Source organism: Littorina saxatilis, linkage group LG3 (assembly GCF_037325665.1).
Source record: "Littorina saxatilis isolate snail1 linkage group LG3, US_GU_Lsax_2.0, whole genome shotgun sequence".
Classification (NCBI taxonomy): Eukaryota; Metazoa; Mollusca; class Gastropoda; order Littorinimorpha; family Littorinidae; genus Littorina; species Littorina saxatilis.
This window is the reverse complement of record NC_090247.1, coordinates 488,151-504,501: the sequence shown is the minus strand read 5'-3', so window position 1 is coordinate 504,501 and position 16,351 is coordinate 488,151. Positions and strand designations below refer to the sequence as shown.

At 43.1% G+C, this 16,351-nt stretch overlaps 1 protein-coding gene across 1 annotated transcript in view; it reads left to right on the top strand.

Moving 5' to 3' along the window:
• The window catches only part of LOC138961357 (uncharacterized), a 60,272-nt gene extending 44,543 nt beyond the window's left edge, over window positions 1-15,729 (top strand). The window contains exons 30-41 of the mRNA XM_070332968.1: window positions 1,108-1,245; window positions 1,701-1,829; window positions 2,161-2,289; window positions 3,380-3,508; window positions 5,552-5,680; window positions 8,244-8,369; window positions 8,928-9,047; window positions 10,458-10,586; window positions 11,500-11,631; window positions 12,068-12,196; window positions 13,967-14,113; window positions 14,784-15,729. Coding sequence (XP_070189069.1) covers window positions 1,108-1,245; window positions 1,701-1,829; window positions 2,161-2,289; window positions 3,380-3,508; window positions 5,552-5,680; window positions 8,244-8,369; window positions 8,928-9,047; window positions 10,458-10,586; window positions 11,500-11,631; window positions 12,068-12,196; window positions 13,967-14,113; window positions 14,784-14,880 — 1,534 coding nt within the window. The 3' untranslated portion in view covers window positions 14,881-15,729. The remainder of the gene's footprint in view (window positions 1-1,107; window positions 1,246-1,700; window positions 1,830-2,160; window positions 2,290-3,379; window positions 3,509-5,551; window positions 5,681-8,243; window positions 8,370-8,927; window positions 9,048-10,457; window positions 10,587-11,499; window positions 11,632-12,067; window positions 12,197-13,966; window positions 14,114-14,783) is intronic.
• The last annotated feature ends 622 nt before the right edge of the window (window positions 15,730-16,351 follow it).

The following is a 16,351-nucleotide window of genomic DNA, read 5'->3' as shown; positions in this document are numbered from 1 at the left end:
GTTGCTGTAGTTTATTATGAAAATAAACAATTCAAAATGAAGACTTCAGCTGCGGGTTTTTTAACGGGAGAGAAGACACACAGGTTTGTCTGAATCCACCATGTTGTCCTGAAAGGTTGTCTGAATCAACCATGTTGTCCTGAAAGGTTGTCTGAATCAACCATGGTGTCCTGAAAGGTTGTCTGAATCAATCATGTTGTCCTGAAAGGTTGGCTGAATCAACCATGTTGTCCTGAAAGGTTAGCTGAATCAACCATGTTGTCCTGAAAGGTTGTCTGAATCAACCATGTTGTCCTGAAAGGTTGTCTGAATCAACCATGTTGTCCTGAAAGGTTGTCTGAATCAATCATGTTGTCCTGAAAGGTTGTCTGAATCAACCATGTTGTCCTGAAAGGTTGTCTGAATCAACCATGTTGTCCTGAAAGGTTGGCTGAATCAATCATGTTGTCCTGAAAGGTTGTCTGAATCAACCATGTTGTCCTGAAAGGTTGTCTGAATCACTCATGTTGTCCTGAAAGGTTGTCTGAATCAACCATGGTGTCCTGAAAGGTTGTCTGAATCAACCATGTTGTCCTGAAAGGTTGTCTGAATCAACCATGTTGTCCTGAAAGGTTGTCTGAATCAACCATGTTGTCCTGAAAGGTTGTCTGAATCAACCGCCATGGTGTCCTGAAAGGTCTGAATCAACCGCCATGGTGTCCTGAAAGGTTGTCTGAATCAACCATGTTGTCCTGAAAGGTTGTCTGAATCAACCATGTTGTCCTGAAAGGTTGTCTGAATCAACCATGTTGTCCTGAAAGGTTGTCTGAATCAACCATGTTGTCCTGAAAGGTTGTCTGAATCACTCATGTTGTCCTGAAAGGTTGTCTGAATCCATCATGTTGTCCTGAAAGGTTGTCTGAATCCACCATGTTGTCCTGAAAGGTTAGCTGGTCTCATGGATAAATACCCAAGGTGGCGACCACAACATCCACTACTTAAGTTTAGGATGAGTAATAGAGCTACAAATGCAGGCAATATTTAGTTTTGCATGCCCTCTTTGTGAAATTCTCACATTTTCATTTGTTTTGTATTTCTAAAGTTTATTTTGATTGCTTTTCAACACAGAAATGTGAAGAAGGCAGACGACGGCGAATGTACATCAGCCACTACAACGCCCAAGCCATGCTCGTGTCCTCTCATCCTACAGCCCGTGTGTGGAGCAGATGGCAACACCTATGACAACCATTGTCTCATGGAGTGCAGGTACACACATACCCACTTAGCCCAATGTTATCACTACCTAATGTACCCAATGTTATCACTACCTAATGTACCCAATGTTATCACTACCTAATGTACCCACATGTTATCACTACCTAATGTACCCAATGTTATCACTACCTAATGTACCCACATGTTCATGCATTATACAAAACTTGGTACAATTTGAACCGACTGACTGATAAAACGCCCCAAAAGGCTTCTTCCAAATCTAAAATCTTTTCAACAGTATGTCTGAAATTGAAGGATTCGCTTGTTATTTAAAACGCTAGGTCTACGCGTTATTATCAAAAGTTCATTTCATTGTAAACTGCATGTTATCGTCAGTTGATATTATTGTTTATGCTCGGATACTTTACCAGGAAATCGACACGCATGTAAGTGCCAGTGCATACATAGAAGAACTTAGAAGTGTACGTCTCATCTTTCTGTGGCAGAAACGTAACCCTGGCGCACCAAGGCGCATGTGAGGGAGTGAAGCCTCCATGCGCATGCCCGCCCATCTATCTTCCGGTCTGCGGTGTGAACGGGATTACCTACCCTAGCGAGTGTGATCTGGATTGCAGGTGTGTGTGTGTGTGTGTGTGTGTGTGTGTGTGTGTGTGTGTGTGTGTGTGTGTGTGTGTGTGTGTGTGTGTGTGTGTGTGTGTGTGTGTGTGTGTGTGTTGTGAAAAGGTAGCGAAGAATACGGCTTGTGTATGTTCTTTCTTATCTTTGACTTATGATGCATTTTGTAAACGTTTGTGTAAATTAATGATTTTTTTTCTCCATGAATATCAAAACTAATTTTTGCGGAGAGAGAGGAAGAAAGTGTGTGCATATTCTTCCTTATTTTTGTGAGAATGTGTTGTTGCATCTATCTGTTAAGAACTGGTTTTCTTCGAATGTCCACGATAGCGGTGTAGCCATATCCCATGGCGGGGAGTGTGAGATGACGTCAGCACCCTGTCCGTGTCAGCCAAGCTACAAGCCAGTGTGCGGGATGGACAACCTGACCTATCCAAACGAGTGCGACCTCAACTGTCGGTGAGCACGAGTCTCTTTCGTCCCCGAATGATATCTTGTGTACAGTGGAACACCCCCCCCCCCCGGCACAATTTAAGACTCCCTGCTTGGTAAGACCTGATCTTGGTAAGACCTGATCTTGGTAAGACCTGATCTTGGTAAGACCTCATCTTGGTAAGACCTGGTCTTGGTAAGACCTGATCTTGGTAAGACCCGATCTTGGTAAGACCTGATCTTGGTAAGACCCGATCTTGGTAAGACCTGATCTTGGTAAGACCTGATCTTGGTAAGACCTGATCTTGGTAAGACCTGATCTTGGTAAGACCTGATCTTGGTAAGACCTGATCTTGGTAAGACCTGATCTTGGTAAGACCTCATCTTGGTAAGACCTGGTCTTGGTAAGACCTGATTTTCTCAGGTTTGTGAAGGTCTTTAAAGGGAGTTTCCACTGTATATAAAATGTGAATATAAGTCTAAACCTGCCTTAATGTATAATGCTAGGCACTGAACTAGGGGCGGGGGCGGCCGGGGGAGGACGATAGCGCTGCAGTCCTAAAGTGCTAAAAGCGAGCAGGAGAAGGAAATCTGCACGTACATGAACAATGCTCGCCAAAAAGGCTCGTGATCAAAAAGAGCATTGTAGTCAATCGCACGAGACTGGGACGCAAAAAAACCCTTGACAGAAAATACGTCAGCAAGTCTCTCCTTATTTGAAATGTATCATCTGTCCAAAGACAAAGACACATGAAAGACCTTTGAAAAAAAGTAAGGCATTCCATACTTTTAGGAATTAATCATTAATTGGGAAATATACGTAACATTACTCTCACAAAATAGTGTTTCGACTTGTATAAATGTAATTGCAGTGTCCAACTTGGTTATCATCTTGGCTTTTCACACTGAATGCGAAGCTACTTGCAATGTCCAACTTGGTTATCATCTTGGCTTTTAACACTGAATGCGAATCTACTTGCAATGTCCAACTTGGTTATCATCTTGGCTTTTAACACTGAATGCGAATCTACTTGCAATGTCCAACTTGGTTATCATCTTGGCTTTTAACACTGAATGCGAATCTACTTGCAATGTATTTCGTGTTCTGTCTGTACAGGCACACTCACAAATCACACGACGGGGCATGTGAAGACGGTCCTCCGCTGTGCGTGTGTCCAAGAATCCTGCTGCCCGTCTGTGGTATCAACGGTATCACCTACAGTAACCAGTGTGAAATGGAGTGCAGGTGTGTGCCCTGAACATAGTCTATGAGCCACCCTTGCACTTTCATGGATGTGGTTTGGCGTTTTCATTCGGCGATGCTGAACGTATTTTAAATCAGGAAAAAATGCAGACTCTGTTATGGCTAGTTAGGCAAATTTGTCGAAAACATAGACCCAAGTTGTCCAGAGGGCAGTTGTCGGGGGGCAACTGTCTGGTGGGCAGTTGTCCGGGGGGCAATTAACCTAGAACCCCAAGCAACATCCCTGGCTAAAGATTCGAGGAATTCTTCTTTTTTTTCTCGCAGAAGAGTTGACTGAAGAGTCACGAACATATAGTTTTACATATTGTCTTTCAGTTCAAATTGGAGCATTACTTCTGCTTGCATGAGATGAAGCTGGTTTTTTGGCAGGATGTTTGGTTGATTGTCGTATTACTGTGCGTAGATCTGAGGGCATAATTAAAAGAATCAATTGCAGTTGTCCGTGTATAGGCATACATCTATACGGCGTTGTTTTCCGAAATCAGGTTTTGAACCAAAAAGGTATTTGTAAAAGTACACGAAAATCGGACGCAACTGAAGAGGAAAAGCGTTTTCAAAGATAGGTAGGCTTTGTTTGTCCACCATATGCAATTCTTTTCTGCGCGAAGTTTAAGCGGAGCTCTGTGTTTGTGTCAGTGGAATGGCACACGAAGTGAGGAGGCGTGGCCGTGAACCAGCAGGCTGGCCCTATTGACCAATCGCAACACTGACTATAATGGTAGTGTTGTTATTTGTGTGCACTCCAGGGAGTGCTGTTGGCACACGGAGGGGAGTATGAGAGTGAACCACCATGACACACTGAGTAGAATGTTAGAGTTTCTATTTGTGTGCATCAGAGGGGAGTGCTGTTGGCACATGAAGGGGAGTGTGTCGGTGAACCGGCGTGCTGAAGCTGTCGACCAATCGCAACACTGAGTTTAATTGTAGTGTTGTTATTGTTTGTGCACTATAGTGGAGTGTTCTTATTTGTGTGCACTATAGTGGAGTGTTGTTATTTGTGTGCACTATAGTGGAGTGTTCTTATTTGTGTGCACTATAGGGGAGTGTTGTTATTTGTGTGCACTATGGTGGAGTGTTCTTATTTGTGTGCACTATAGGGGAGTGTTGTTATTTGTGTGCACTATAGGGGAGTGCTGTTATTTGTGTGCACTATAGGGGAGTGTTGTTATTTGTGTGCACTATAGGGGAGTGTTGTTATTTGTGTGCACTATAGGGGAGTGCTGTTATTTGTGTGCACTATAGGGGAGTGTTGTTATTTGTGTGCACTATAGGGGAGTGCTGTTATTTGTGTGCACTATGGGGGAGTGCTGTTATTTGTGTGCACTATAGGGGAGTGTTGTTATTTGTGTGCACTAAAGGGGAGTGCTGTTATTTGTGTGCACTATAGGGGAGTGCTGTTATTTGTGTGCACTATAGGGGAGTGCTGTTATTTGTGTGCACTATAGGGGAGTGCTGTTATTTGTGTGCAGTATAGTGGAGTGTTCTTATTTGTGTGCACTATAGGGGAGTGCTGTTATTTGTGTGCACTATAGGGGAGTGCTGTTATTTGTGTGCACTATAGGGGAGTGCTGTTATTTGTGTGCACTATAGGGGAGTGCTGTTATTTGTGTGCACTATAGGGGAGTGCTGTTATTTGTGTGCACTATAGGGGAGTGTTGTTATTTGTGTGCACTATAGGGGAGTGTTGTTATTTGTGTGCACTATAGGGGAGTGCTGTTATTTGTGTGCACTATAGGGGAGTGTTGTTATTTGTGTGCACTAAAGGGGAGTGCTGTTATTTGTGTGCACTATAGGGGAGTGCTGTTATTTGTGTGCACTATAGGGGAGTGCTGTTATTTGTGTGCACTATAGGGGAGTGCTGTTATTTGTGTGCACTATAGGGGAGTGTTGTTATTTGTGTGCACTATAGGGGAGTGCTGTTATTTGTGTGCACTATAGGGGAGTGTTGTTATTTGTGTGCACTATAGGGGAGTGCTGTTATTTGTGTGCACTATAGGGGAGTGCTGTTATTTGTGTGCACTATAGGGGAGTGCTGTTGGCACACGAAGGGGAGTGTGGGAGTGAACCGTCAGGCTGTGCCTGTCAGCCAATCCTCAGCCCTGTCTGTGGCGTGGATGACGTCACCTATGGCAACGAGTGTGAACTGAAATGCCAGTAAGTCTTACCTGGAAATCAATGATACATGTAAGATGACTTCTTGAACTGTCAGAATTGCATATTTGTTCTCCATGTCGGCAAAACAAAGTTATTGGTGTGAGCGTTCGGTAATGACTGGGTACGTGCGTGCACGCGCGCGCGAGCGCGCGCGCGCGCGCGTGTGCGCGTGTGTGTGTGTGTGTGTGTGTGTGTGTGTGTGTGTGTGTGTGTGTGTGTGTGTGTGAGTGTGTGTGTGTGTGTGTGTGTGTGTGTGTGTGTGTGTGTGTGTGATCAATATTCTTTGCATTGACAGCATTGATAATGTCTCTCATGAAGAGAGAGAGAGAGAGAGAGAGAGAGAGAGAGAGAGAGAGAGAGAGAGAGAGAGAGAGAGAGAGAGAGAGAGAGAGAGAGAGAATTGAATTGAACTTTATTTATCGAGGGTAACAGAATAAGCAATGCAAACATGCTTTTTTTCATCCGGCCCTCGCCCATCGAGGGTAACTCAATTAATAACAAGAAGAAATAGAAGTTAAGTTAATTACAATACAGTTTACATAATTAACATGTCAAACAATTAAAAAACCATTTCAAAATGCATTATGAATATCAAGCAATGATGAAATATTATCACAGAATTATTTACTTGTTAGCAAGAGAAACAGCATGTAGAGTTCCTTGAATGATGTTTCACTGACTTGCATTCTAATTATACTGTTCAAAAAAAGAAACGCATAGCTTGTAATATTTGGTTAATTTAGTTATATGGCTACAAGGATATCCACCAAACTGCAGAAAATGTTTATCTGGTCGTCGACCTTTCGTCCATTGCCACAAGTGAGCTCTGCACGTGACGCATGCGTTATCAGTGGCTACAATGTCAAAATTGCTCATTTGGCATGACCACTCGTCATGCTTCAGTGTAATCTCGTGAAACTCGGGGAATATTGAGCTCTCACCATGTCTTCCAAAACCCATAAAAGCGGATTGTTCGCCACAAAGAAATCAGACGACAATTCAGCGACGAAAGATGGCCCGATTGAGCAGAGAAGACCGCCAAATTGCATTGGGTCGTTTACAAGCAGGCCAAAGTCAAAGTGCAATCGCCAGGCACTTCCACGTGTCCCAGAGCACCATCAGTAGACTGTGGGTCAGGTTTCAAGCCACTGGCTCCGTTGCTGACTTGCCACGAGCAGGAAGACCAAGGGCGACAACTGCTGCTCACGACCGCTTCATACGGCTCCGCCACCTCCGGAATCGTTTCCTGTCGGCCTCATCTTCTGTCCAGGCTCTCCCCGGGCCACACCGATTATCGGACCAGACCGTGCGGAACCGCCTGCATGAAGCTGGTTTGAGAGCTCGCAGACCTCACAGAGGAGCTGTCCTCACCCGCCGCCATCGCCAGAACCGAGTGCAGTGGGGCAACCAGCACCTTCGCTGGACCGTCCGGAATCACTGGAGACACGTGTGGTTCAGCGACGAGTCCTACTTCCTGCTCCAGCGACATGATGGTCGGAGGAGGGTCTACCGGAGAGTAAACGAACGTTACGCGCCCAACTGTGTGGATGAGGCACCCGTTCATGGTGGTGGAGGCGTCATGGTGTGGGGGGCGATCAATACCGCTGGAAGGAGCACCCTGGTGCACGTCCAAGGGCGCATAACTGCCCAGCGATACGTGGAGGAAATTCTGCGCCCACACGCCCTTCCTCTTCTGGCTGACCAGGATGCCATATTCCAGCAGGACAACGCTCGCCCGCACACAGCACGACTCACCACCCAATTCCTCACCGACCACCATGTCCAGGTGCTTCCCTGGCCATCCATGTCGCCAGACATGAACCCGATAGAACACCTCTGGGATGAATTGGACAGACGTGTGCGCAGGCGAGAAGAAGCGCCGGCAAATCACCGCGATCTATTGCAGGCACTTCAGGAGTGGGACACCATCCCACAGCAAGATATCCGGCATCTGATCCAGTCCATGCCCAGAAGGTGCCGGGCAGTTGTTGCTGCTCAAGGCAGTCACACCCCCTACTGACTTGACAGCCTCGGCACCCAATCGTATTGATTGACTGATTGATTTGAAGATGCAAATGAACTGTGTGTGCATTCAACTGTGTCCATACCAAATTTCAAACAAATAATCTAAATATTGGATTTTCTGTTAATTTTTTTCGAAAAATAAAACAAATTTGGCAAGTAGCAACTATGCGTTTCTTTTTTTGAACAGTATATATCAGGAATGGAGTTCCACAATAAGGCGCCAGAATAAGAAGGACTTGACTTGTACAGATCAATTCTAGGGGTTGGGGTAATTCAATTGTTTAGTTTTCTTGAATTATTCAGTTTGAAGTTTGAAGCAATGAGTGTAGGTGCATTCCCTGACACAATTCTATGCATCATTGCACCTTTGTAGAGAGAGAGAGAGAGAGAGAGAGAGAGAGAGAGAGAGAGAGAGAGAGAGAGAGAGAGAGAGAGAGAGAGAGAGAGAGAGAGAGAGAGACGGGCGCTCACCTAACAAACCAAGCGTTGAAAATAGTCAAACTAGGTCACTGTCGTAGTTTACCGTTATCACGTGCAGTGAGGGAAGCAAGAAACATGACGGTGCCTGCACACAGCCCGAGATGTGCGTGTGTCCCAGGCTGTACATGCCGGTGTGTGGGGTGGACGGTCATACCTACCCCAACATGTGCGAACTGGACTGCAGGTAAGATTGTCTTTGCGAAATCGAAAACACAACTTCGAAAGGTAAGATTCGATTACCTGTCATCCCTTCCTACAGCATAAATTACTTTCACACTTCAAATCCTTAATAACGGTAATCCAACCACAAAAAAAAACCCCGGTTATGACGTCATCAGAGACAGTTATCGAAAAAATTGAGAGAAAAAAAACCCGGCTAGGGGTATATCAACTGGAAGAATTTGTGTGTCAAGTGTTACGAAGATGAGTCCAGTAGTTTTCTCGGAATCGCTCCACACACACACACACACACATACACACATACACTACGAACCTCGTTTCGATTCCCCCTCTATGTTAAAACATTTAGTCAAAACGTGTCTAAATGTAAAAAGCCAATTGTACTATAGTTGCCAAGCAACTAGCCAGCCAGCCAAATCAACTAACCCAAGAGAATCCGGCTCTACTTTCCCCTTTCACAAATACACAATCACAGTCAAAATGGTAAATGATTATGATTTGAGTTTTTGCGAAGGTCGTGGTGGATCGTTACTGAATGCTGCATAATTGTTATCTTTTTCAGAAAAGTAGAATTAGGTCACGAAGGAGAGTGTGCCCCTCAATGCGCATGCCCGACAAACTACAGCCCTGTGTGTGGTCATGACAACGTTACGTACAGCAATGAATGCGAGCTGAAATGCCAGTGAGTATACAAGTGTACTCTGCGAAGACAATATATTATGTCACTTTTTACATTTAGTCAAGTTTTGACTAAATGTTTTAACGAAGAGGGGGGAATCGAGACGAGGGTGTGGTGTATGTGTGTGTGTGTGTGCGTGTGTGTGTGTGTGTATAGCGATTGAGAGTAAACTACTGGACCGATCTTTATGAAATTTGACATGAGAGTTCCTGGGTATGACATCCCCGGACGTTTTTTTCATTTTTTCGATAAATGTCTTTGATGACGTCATATCCGGCTTTTTGTAAAAGTTGAGGCGGCACTGTCACACCCTCATTTTTCAATCAAATTGATTGAAATTTTGACCAAGCAATTTTCGACAAAGGCCGGGGTTTGGTATTGCATTTCAGCTTGGTGGCTTAAAAATTAATTAATGACTTTGGTCATTAAAAATCTGAAAATTGTAATTAAAATTATTTTTTTATAAAACGATCCAAATTTACGTTCATCTTATTCTTCATCATTTTCTGATTCCAAAAACATATAAATATGTTATATTCGGATTAAAAACAAGGTCTGAAAATTAAACATATAAAAATTATTATCAAAATCAAATTTCCGAAATCGATTTAAAAACACTTTCATCTTATTCCTTGTCGGTTCCTTATTCCAAAAACATATAGATATGATATGTTTGGATTAAAAACACGCTCAGAAAGTTAAAACGAAGAGAGGTACAGAAAAGCGTGCTATCCTTCTCAGCGCAACTACTACCCCGCTCTTCTTGTCAATTTCACTGCCTTTGTCACGAGCGGTGGACTGACGATGCTACGAGTATACGGTCTTGCTGAAAAATTGCATTGTGTTCAGTTTCATTCTGTGAGTTCGACAGCTTGACTAAATGTTGTATTTTCGCCTTACGCGACTTGTTATACCTCAGCTTAAACAGTTTATTCTTCACCTGTGTGTCTGCCTGTCTGTCTGTGTGTATGTCTGTCTGTGTGTCTGTGTGTCTGTCTCTCCCTGTGTGTGTGTGTGTATGTGTGTGTGTGTGTGTGTGTGTGTGTGTGTGTGTGTGTGTGTGTGTGTGTGTGTGTGTGTGTGTGTGTGTGACGTGCAACTTTTGAGCAGAAATTATATTTTGACGGGTGGATGTGGGACGGAATTGCTTTTCTTGTTTAGCAAGTACGGTAATAATGTGTGTGTTGTACTGGGATAACCTGCAATGTATCAGTAGAAATGCCATTGCGATTCATGCAGGTACAAACGAATTGGTTTTTTTATTAAATAATGTTGCTGCCACAGTTGTATCCTTGGTTTAATTAGCATGCATTGCTTTTTTTTGTAACTGCCTCATTTGCAGGAATAAAACATGAAATGTATTTTGAATTCTCTCTCACCACAATGATTGGTCTTCATTTCCTCATATTTCAGTAATGTTCCAAAACTTCACGATGGCGGGTGTGGTAAAGAAACCGACACGTGTGTGTGTTCCGACAAGTACGACCCAGTGTGTGGTTCAGACGGCAAAACATATCCCAACGACTGCGAACTCACGTGTTGGTCAGTCATCACAGTAGTATAAGTCTCATACAATTATATGTCTGTTCTCCCCGTCCACACCGTAGAATGTATAACGTCTCATAAAATTCTATGTCTATACTCTCGTCTCATAAAATTCCTTGTCTGAACTCTTGTCCATACCTTAGAATGTAGAACGTCTCATACGATTCTATGTCTGTACTCTCGTTCATACCTTAGAATGAATAAGATACGTTAGGGTATGCCGTTTAGTGTACTTTGTAACAGAAATAGCCAGAACAGGCATTTTCCTTTGGCTACCACAACGGTAAGTAAGCTGAAATGCATGTCAACATTTCAATTGTCTCATTATTGAGAAATGAATGTGTTCTTCCCTAACTCTCTTCCCTAACTCTCTTCCCTAACTCTCTCGGAAACGACATGTGTAAAAACGAAATACAGCAAACCCAAACAGTCTCAAATAAGTACAACGCACGAAGAGGTGGTCGTGGGATATGCTACAGCTGATACAAGGAGAAATTGGATTGATTTTTGTTTGTTTGTTTGCTTTAACGCCCAGCCGACCACGAAGGGCCATATCAGGGCGGTGCTGCTTTGACATATAACGTGCGCCACACACAAGACAGAAGTCGCAGCACAGGCTTCATATCTCACCCAGTCACATTATTCTGACACCGGACCAACCAGTCCTAGCACTAACCCCATAATGCCAGACGCCAGGCGGAGCAGCCACTAGATTGCCAATTTTAAAGTCGTAGGTATGACCCGGCCGGGGTTCGAACCCACGGGGCGGACGCCTTACCACTAGGCCAACCGTGCCGGTCGAATTGGATTGATAATGACGAGCATATAAGTATATAGTGCGTGCTTAAATAAGCGATCTTAATAACACAATTGTTGATGAATACCTTTTGTCTATTTTATTTGTTCCCAGGGGTGTGACTAAAGCAGGACACGGTGAGTGCGGATCTCACGGTGGCTCCACCTGTGTGTGTGACGACGTCAACAAACCTGTGTGCGGCGTGGATGGTGTCACATACCCCAACCAGTGCCAGATCTCCTGCCAGTAAGTTCTGTCACGCCTAGATCATTTATTGTTCATTTCAGTGCTTGCTATTTTGTCAGGTCCCAGCAGATTGGCTCTTGGTATATCTCACCTACCTGAAATTGCACATGTCGTGTGCATTTAGTGCGATTAATTATATTGGTTTCTCTGAGCCTGGTCAACGAAAAAGAGAGTGCTATATGGACAGAGCTGGTTACAAATTATTTGACAGGCGTCTTCCAATTCGATGATTTGTTACTTCGTTTAAAAATTCAGATCAAGTACAATATTCTTTGTGATGACCAAAACCCAGGACATATAATTATTACAATAGCGAAAAATGGAGGATAATTCTTTCTTTCCCTTTTCATCTTGAGTGATCATAGAGGGGAGGTCGCCTAGTCTAAGCAATTTTGATTTCAGCAAATCCTCACTTGTGTTTTTTGTCACGTGACAGCGGTGTAGCCAAGGCCCACGAGGGGGCGTGCAAGGAAGGCGACAAGGGATGTAACTGCCCCAACTACCACAGCCCCGTGTGTGGTCAGGACTTGATCACCTACAGCAACCCCTGCTCGCTTCAGTGCCAGTCAGTTGTCTTATTGATTTGTTCTCTCTCTGTCTTGTTTTCATTTATGTCTGGTCTGTGTATGCTTGTTTTCATTTCTGTCTGGTCTGTGTATGCTTGTTTTCATTTCTGTCTGGTCTGTGTATGCTTGTTTTCATTTCTGTCTGGTCTGTGTATGCTTGTTTTCATTTCTGTCTGGTCTGTGTATGCTTGTTGTCATTTCTGTCTGGTCTGTGTATGCTTGTTTTCATTTCTGTCTGGTCTGTGTATGCTTGTTTTCATTTCTGTCTGGTCTGTGTATGCTTGTTTTCATTTCTGTCTGGTCTGTGTATGCTTGTTTTCATTTCTGTCTGGTCTGTGTATGCTTGTTTTCATTTGTGTCTGGTCTGTGTATGCTTGTTTTTATTTTTGTCTGGTCTGTGTATGCTTGTTTTCATTTCTGTCTGGTCTGTGTATGCTTGTTTTCATTTTTGTCTGGTCTGTGTATGCTTGTTTTCATTTTTGTCTGGTCTGTGTATGCTTGTTTTCATTTTTGTCTGGTCTGTGTATGCTTGTTTTCATTTCTGTCTGGTCTGTGTATGCTTGTTTTCATTTCTGTCTGGTCTGTGTATGCTTGTTTTCATTTCTGTCTGGTCTGTGTATGCTTGTTTTCATTTCTGTCTGGTCTGTGTATGCTTGTTTTCATTTTTGTCTGGTCTGTGTATGCTTGTTTTCATTTCTGTCTGGTCTGTGTATGCTTGTTTTCATTTCTGTCTGGTCTGTGTATGCTTGTTTTCATGTTTGTCTGGTCTGTGTATGCTTGTTTTCATTTCTGTCTGGTCTGTGTATGCTTGTTTTCATTTCTGTCTGGTCTGTGTATGCTTGTTTTCATTTCTGTCTGGTCTGTGTATGCTTGTTTTCATTTCTGTCTGGTCTGTGTATGCTTGTTTTCATGTTTGTCTGGTCTGTGTATGCTTGTTTTTATTTTTGTCTGGTCTGTGTATGCTTGTTTTCATTTTTGTCTGGTCTGTGTATGCTTGTTTTCATTTTTGTCTGGTCTGTGTATGCTTGTTTTCATTTCTGTCTGGTCTGTGTATGCTTGTTTTCATTTTTGTCTGGTCTGTGTATGCTTGTTTTCATTTCTGTCTGGTCTGTGTATGCTTGTTTTCATTTTTGTCTGGTCTGTGTATGCTTGTTTTCATTTCTGTCTGGTCTGTGTATGCTTGTTTTCATTTTTGTCTGGTCTGTGTATGCTTGTTTTCATTTTTGTCTGGTCTGTGTATGCTTGTTTTCATGTTTGTCTGGTCTGTGTATGCTTGTTTTCATTTCTGTCTGATCTGTGTATGCTTGTTTTCATTTCTGTCTGGTCTGTGTATGCTTGTTTTCATTTTTGTCTGGTCTGTGTATGCTTGTTTTCATTTCTGTCTGGTCTGTGTATGCTTGTTTTGGAATGAGAAATCTTTTACCGTCTTTGTTTTGTAACTTGGTTTGTTTAAGTTCACTTTCAACATCACTTTTTATTCAGTGCAGGTGAACAAACCAAACCTTTGTGCTACGCTTTGAAAGTTGTTGTGTAAATCCACACAAATGTTCTGATGCTGATGCTGAAATAATTTGGCTGTATTTTTTTTGATCCACGTTATGATACGGATGCTCATTATGCCTTGTTGTTTTATGGGGCGCAACTCTTGCACAGCTCACACACACACACACACACACACACACACACACACACACACACACACACACACGCACACACACACACACACACACACACACACAATTACCGTACCTTACTTTGTTTTACTACAGCGGTGTGAAGAAGGCCTACGACGGCCCCTGCCTGGCAGTGAAGCCTGGTGGCGGTAGCTCCCCCTGTTTCCTGTGTCCCGCCAGCTTCAGGCCTGTGTGTGGTGTAGATGGTCACACCTATGACAACGTCTGCCTGCTCGACTGTCGGTAAGCGACTGCTTGAGTTATTCATAGATAGATTGATTGATTGAAGTTTGTTTTTTGAAATGATGAGACTGATAGATCGAAGCATATTTTAAAAACATAAAGGTTCAGGGTTTCACCCTTTTCCACACTGTCCTAAGAAAAACAAACATCGATTGTTTGAACTCTGCCCTTAGACAAAGAAACATCGATCATTTTCAACTGCCCTTAGACAAAGAAACATCGATTATTTTTAACTGCCCTTAGACAAAGAAACATCGAGCATTTTCAACTGCCCTTTGACAAAGAAACATCGATCAATTTTAACAAGAATATGGTGAAGAAGAAGAAAGCAAAAGAGGAGGTGGAGGAGGAGGAGGAGAGAGAGAGGTGCGCACACAATTACATGCGAATATCGAATATGAAAAACCTCTAAATCCCAAAAAGTTTCCAGTTAGTATCTCCAACTAGTTTAGCGCATAATATTATGCAGCCTGGCCAAGAGATGTTTTTTTTTAATTTTAGAAAGGGAACAGAAAATTGAAGCACATCACAGTAACTGAGTAAGTATGATCCTTGTTTCAAAGGGACACGTCGAGTCATGCAAAATACTTGGGACTAAAGATTCTGCGTACGATTATTTAAGATTGTAGCGTGGCAATATCTTTGAACAATTTTGAATCAACTATTTCAGATACGTGAAGAGAGCTTACGATGGCAAGTGTCGCATGAACAACCACTCTGGACACCCGGGTATGCCTGGCATCGTCAGGATGCTGATGCTGAAGTGATTGTCGTGGACACCCGGGTATGCCTGGCATCGTCAGGATGCTGATGCTGAAGTGATTGTCGTGTGACGCATTGTGATCCTTGTTCTGATGGTGATGCTGAAATAATCCATGTGTTTTTCACTGCGGTCCTTATTATAATGCTGAACATTTCTTTGTGAGATTGATGGTGATCCCTGTTATACTGACGCTGACATAATGTTTGAGTGGTTCACTGTGGTCTTTGTTATAATGCTGACAATGTCATTTTGTGATTGATTGTGATCCCTTTTTGAGTCACTTGAGAAAAAGTGACTCTATGTAATCGGTCAGTGTTAGTCTGTCCGGCCGGCCGTCCGGCCGGCCGGCCGTCCGGCCGGCCGTCCGGCCGGCCGGCCGTAGACACCACCTTAACGTTGGACTTTTCTCGGAAACTATCAAAGCGATCGGGCTCATATTTTGTTTAGTCGTGACCTCCAATGACCTCTACACTTTAACGATGGTTTCGTTGACCTTTGACCTTTTTCAAGGTCACAGGTCAGCGTCAAAGGAAAAATTAGACATTTTATATCTTTGACAAAGTTCATCGGATGTGATTGAAACTTTGTAGGATTATTCTTTACATCAAAGTATTTACATCTGTAGCCTTTTACGAACGTTATCAGAAAAACAAGGGAGATAACTAGCCTTTTCTGTTCGGCAACACACAACTTAACGTTGGGCTTTTCTCGGAAACTATAAAAGTGACCGGGCTCAAATTTTATGTGAACGTGACTCATTGTGTTGTGAATAGCAATTTCTTCCTGTCCATCTGATGCCTCATATAATATTCAGAACTGCGAAAGTGACTCGATCGAGCGTTTGCTCTTCTTGTATAACACTGATGCTGAAATCATCTTCGTTTCACTCATTGTTGACCTATCGTTATAATGTCTATAATGCTGAAGAATTCTTCGTGTGATTCATTGTGATCCGTGTTATGATGCTGATAATTATTATCTTGTTGCAATTCATTGTGGTACCTGTTATGACGCTGAAAAGGTGTATCTTCCTGTGGGTATGTAGGTCACACTTTGCTGGCAGACATGTTTCTATTGTGAAAAGAGAGTTTGTACAATTTTCTCAGAAAAGAAATGCTTGTGATAAACGACCTGCCGTGCTCTTCTCGAAGGATAGGAGGAAAACTGAAGAACACCTTTCCTTTTTCTTGAAAAAGAGATGCTTGTGTATACGATAATTGCAGCAGCTTGATTTGAAAAAAAAAGACAATTATTGTCAAAGGCATCTGAGATGTGACTCGAGTTAGTCTTTCCGTTAGGACTGTGTGAAACGTATTCAATGCAAGCAGACCCGCTAGCCATAGGTCGCTGCCTGTAATGTGATAGGTCGCTGCCCCTGTAATGTGATAGGTCGCTGCCCCTGTAATGTGATAGGTCGCTGCCCTGTAATGTGATAGACTGCCCCTGTAATGTGATAGACTGCCCCTGTAATGTGA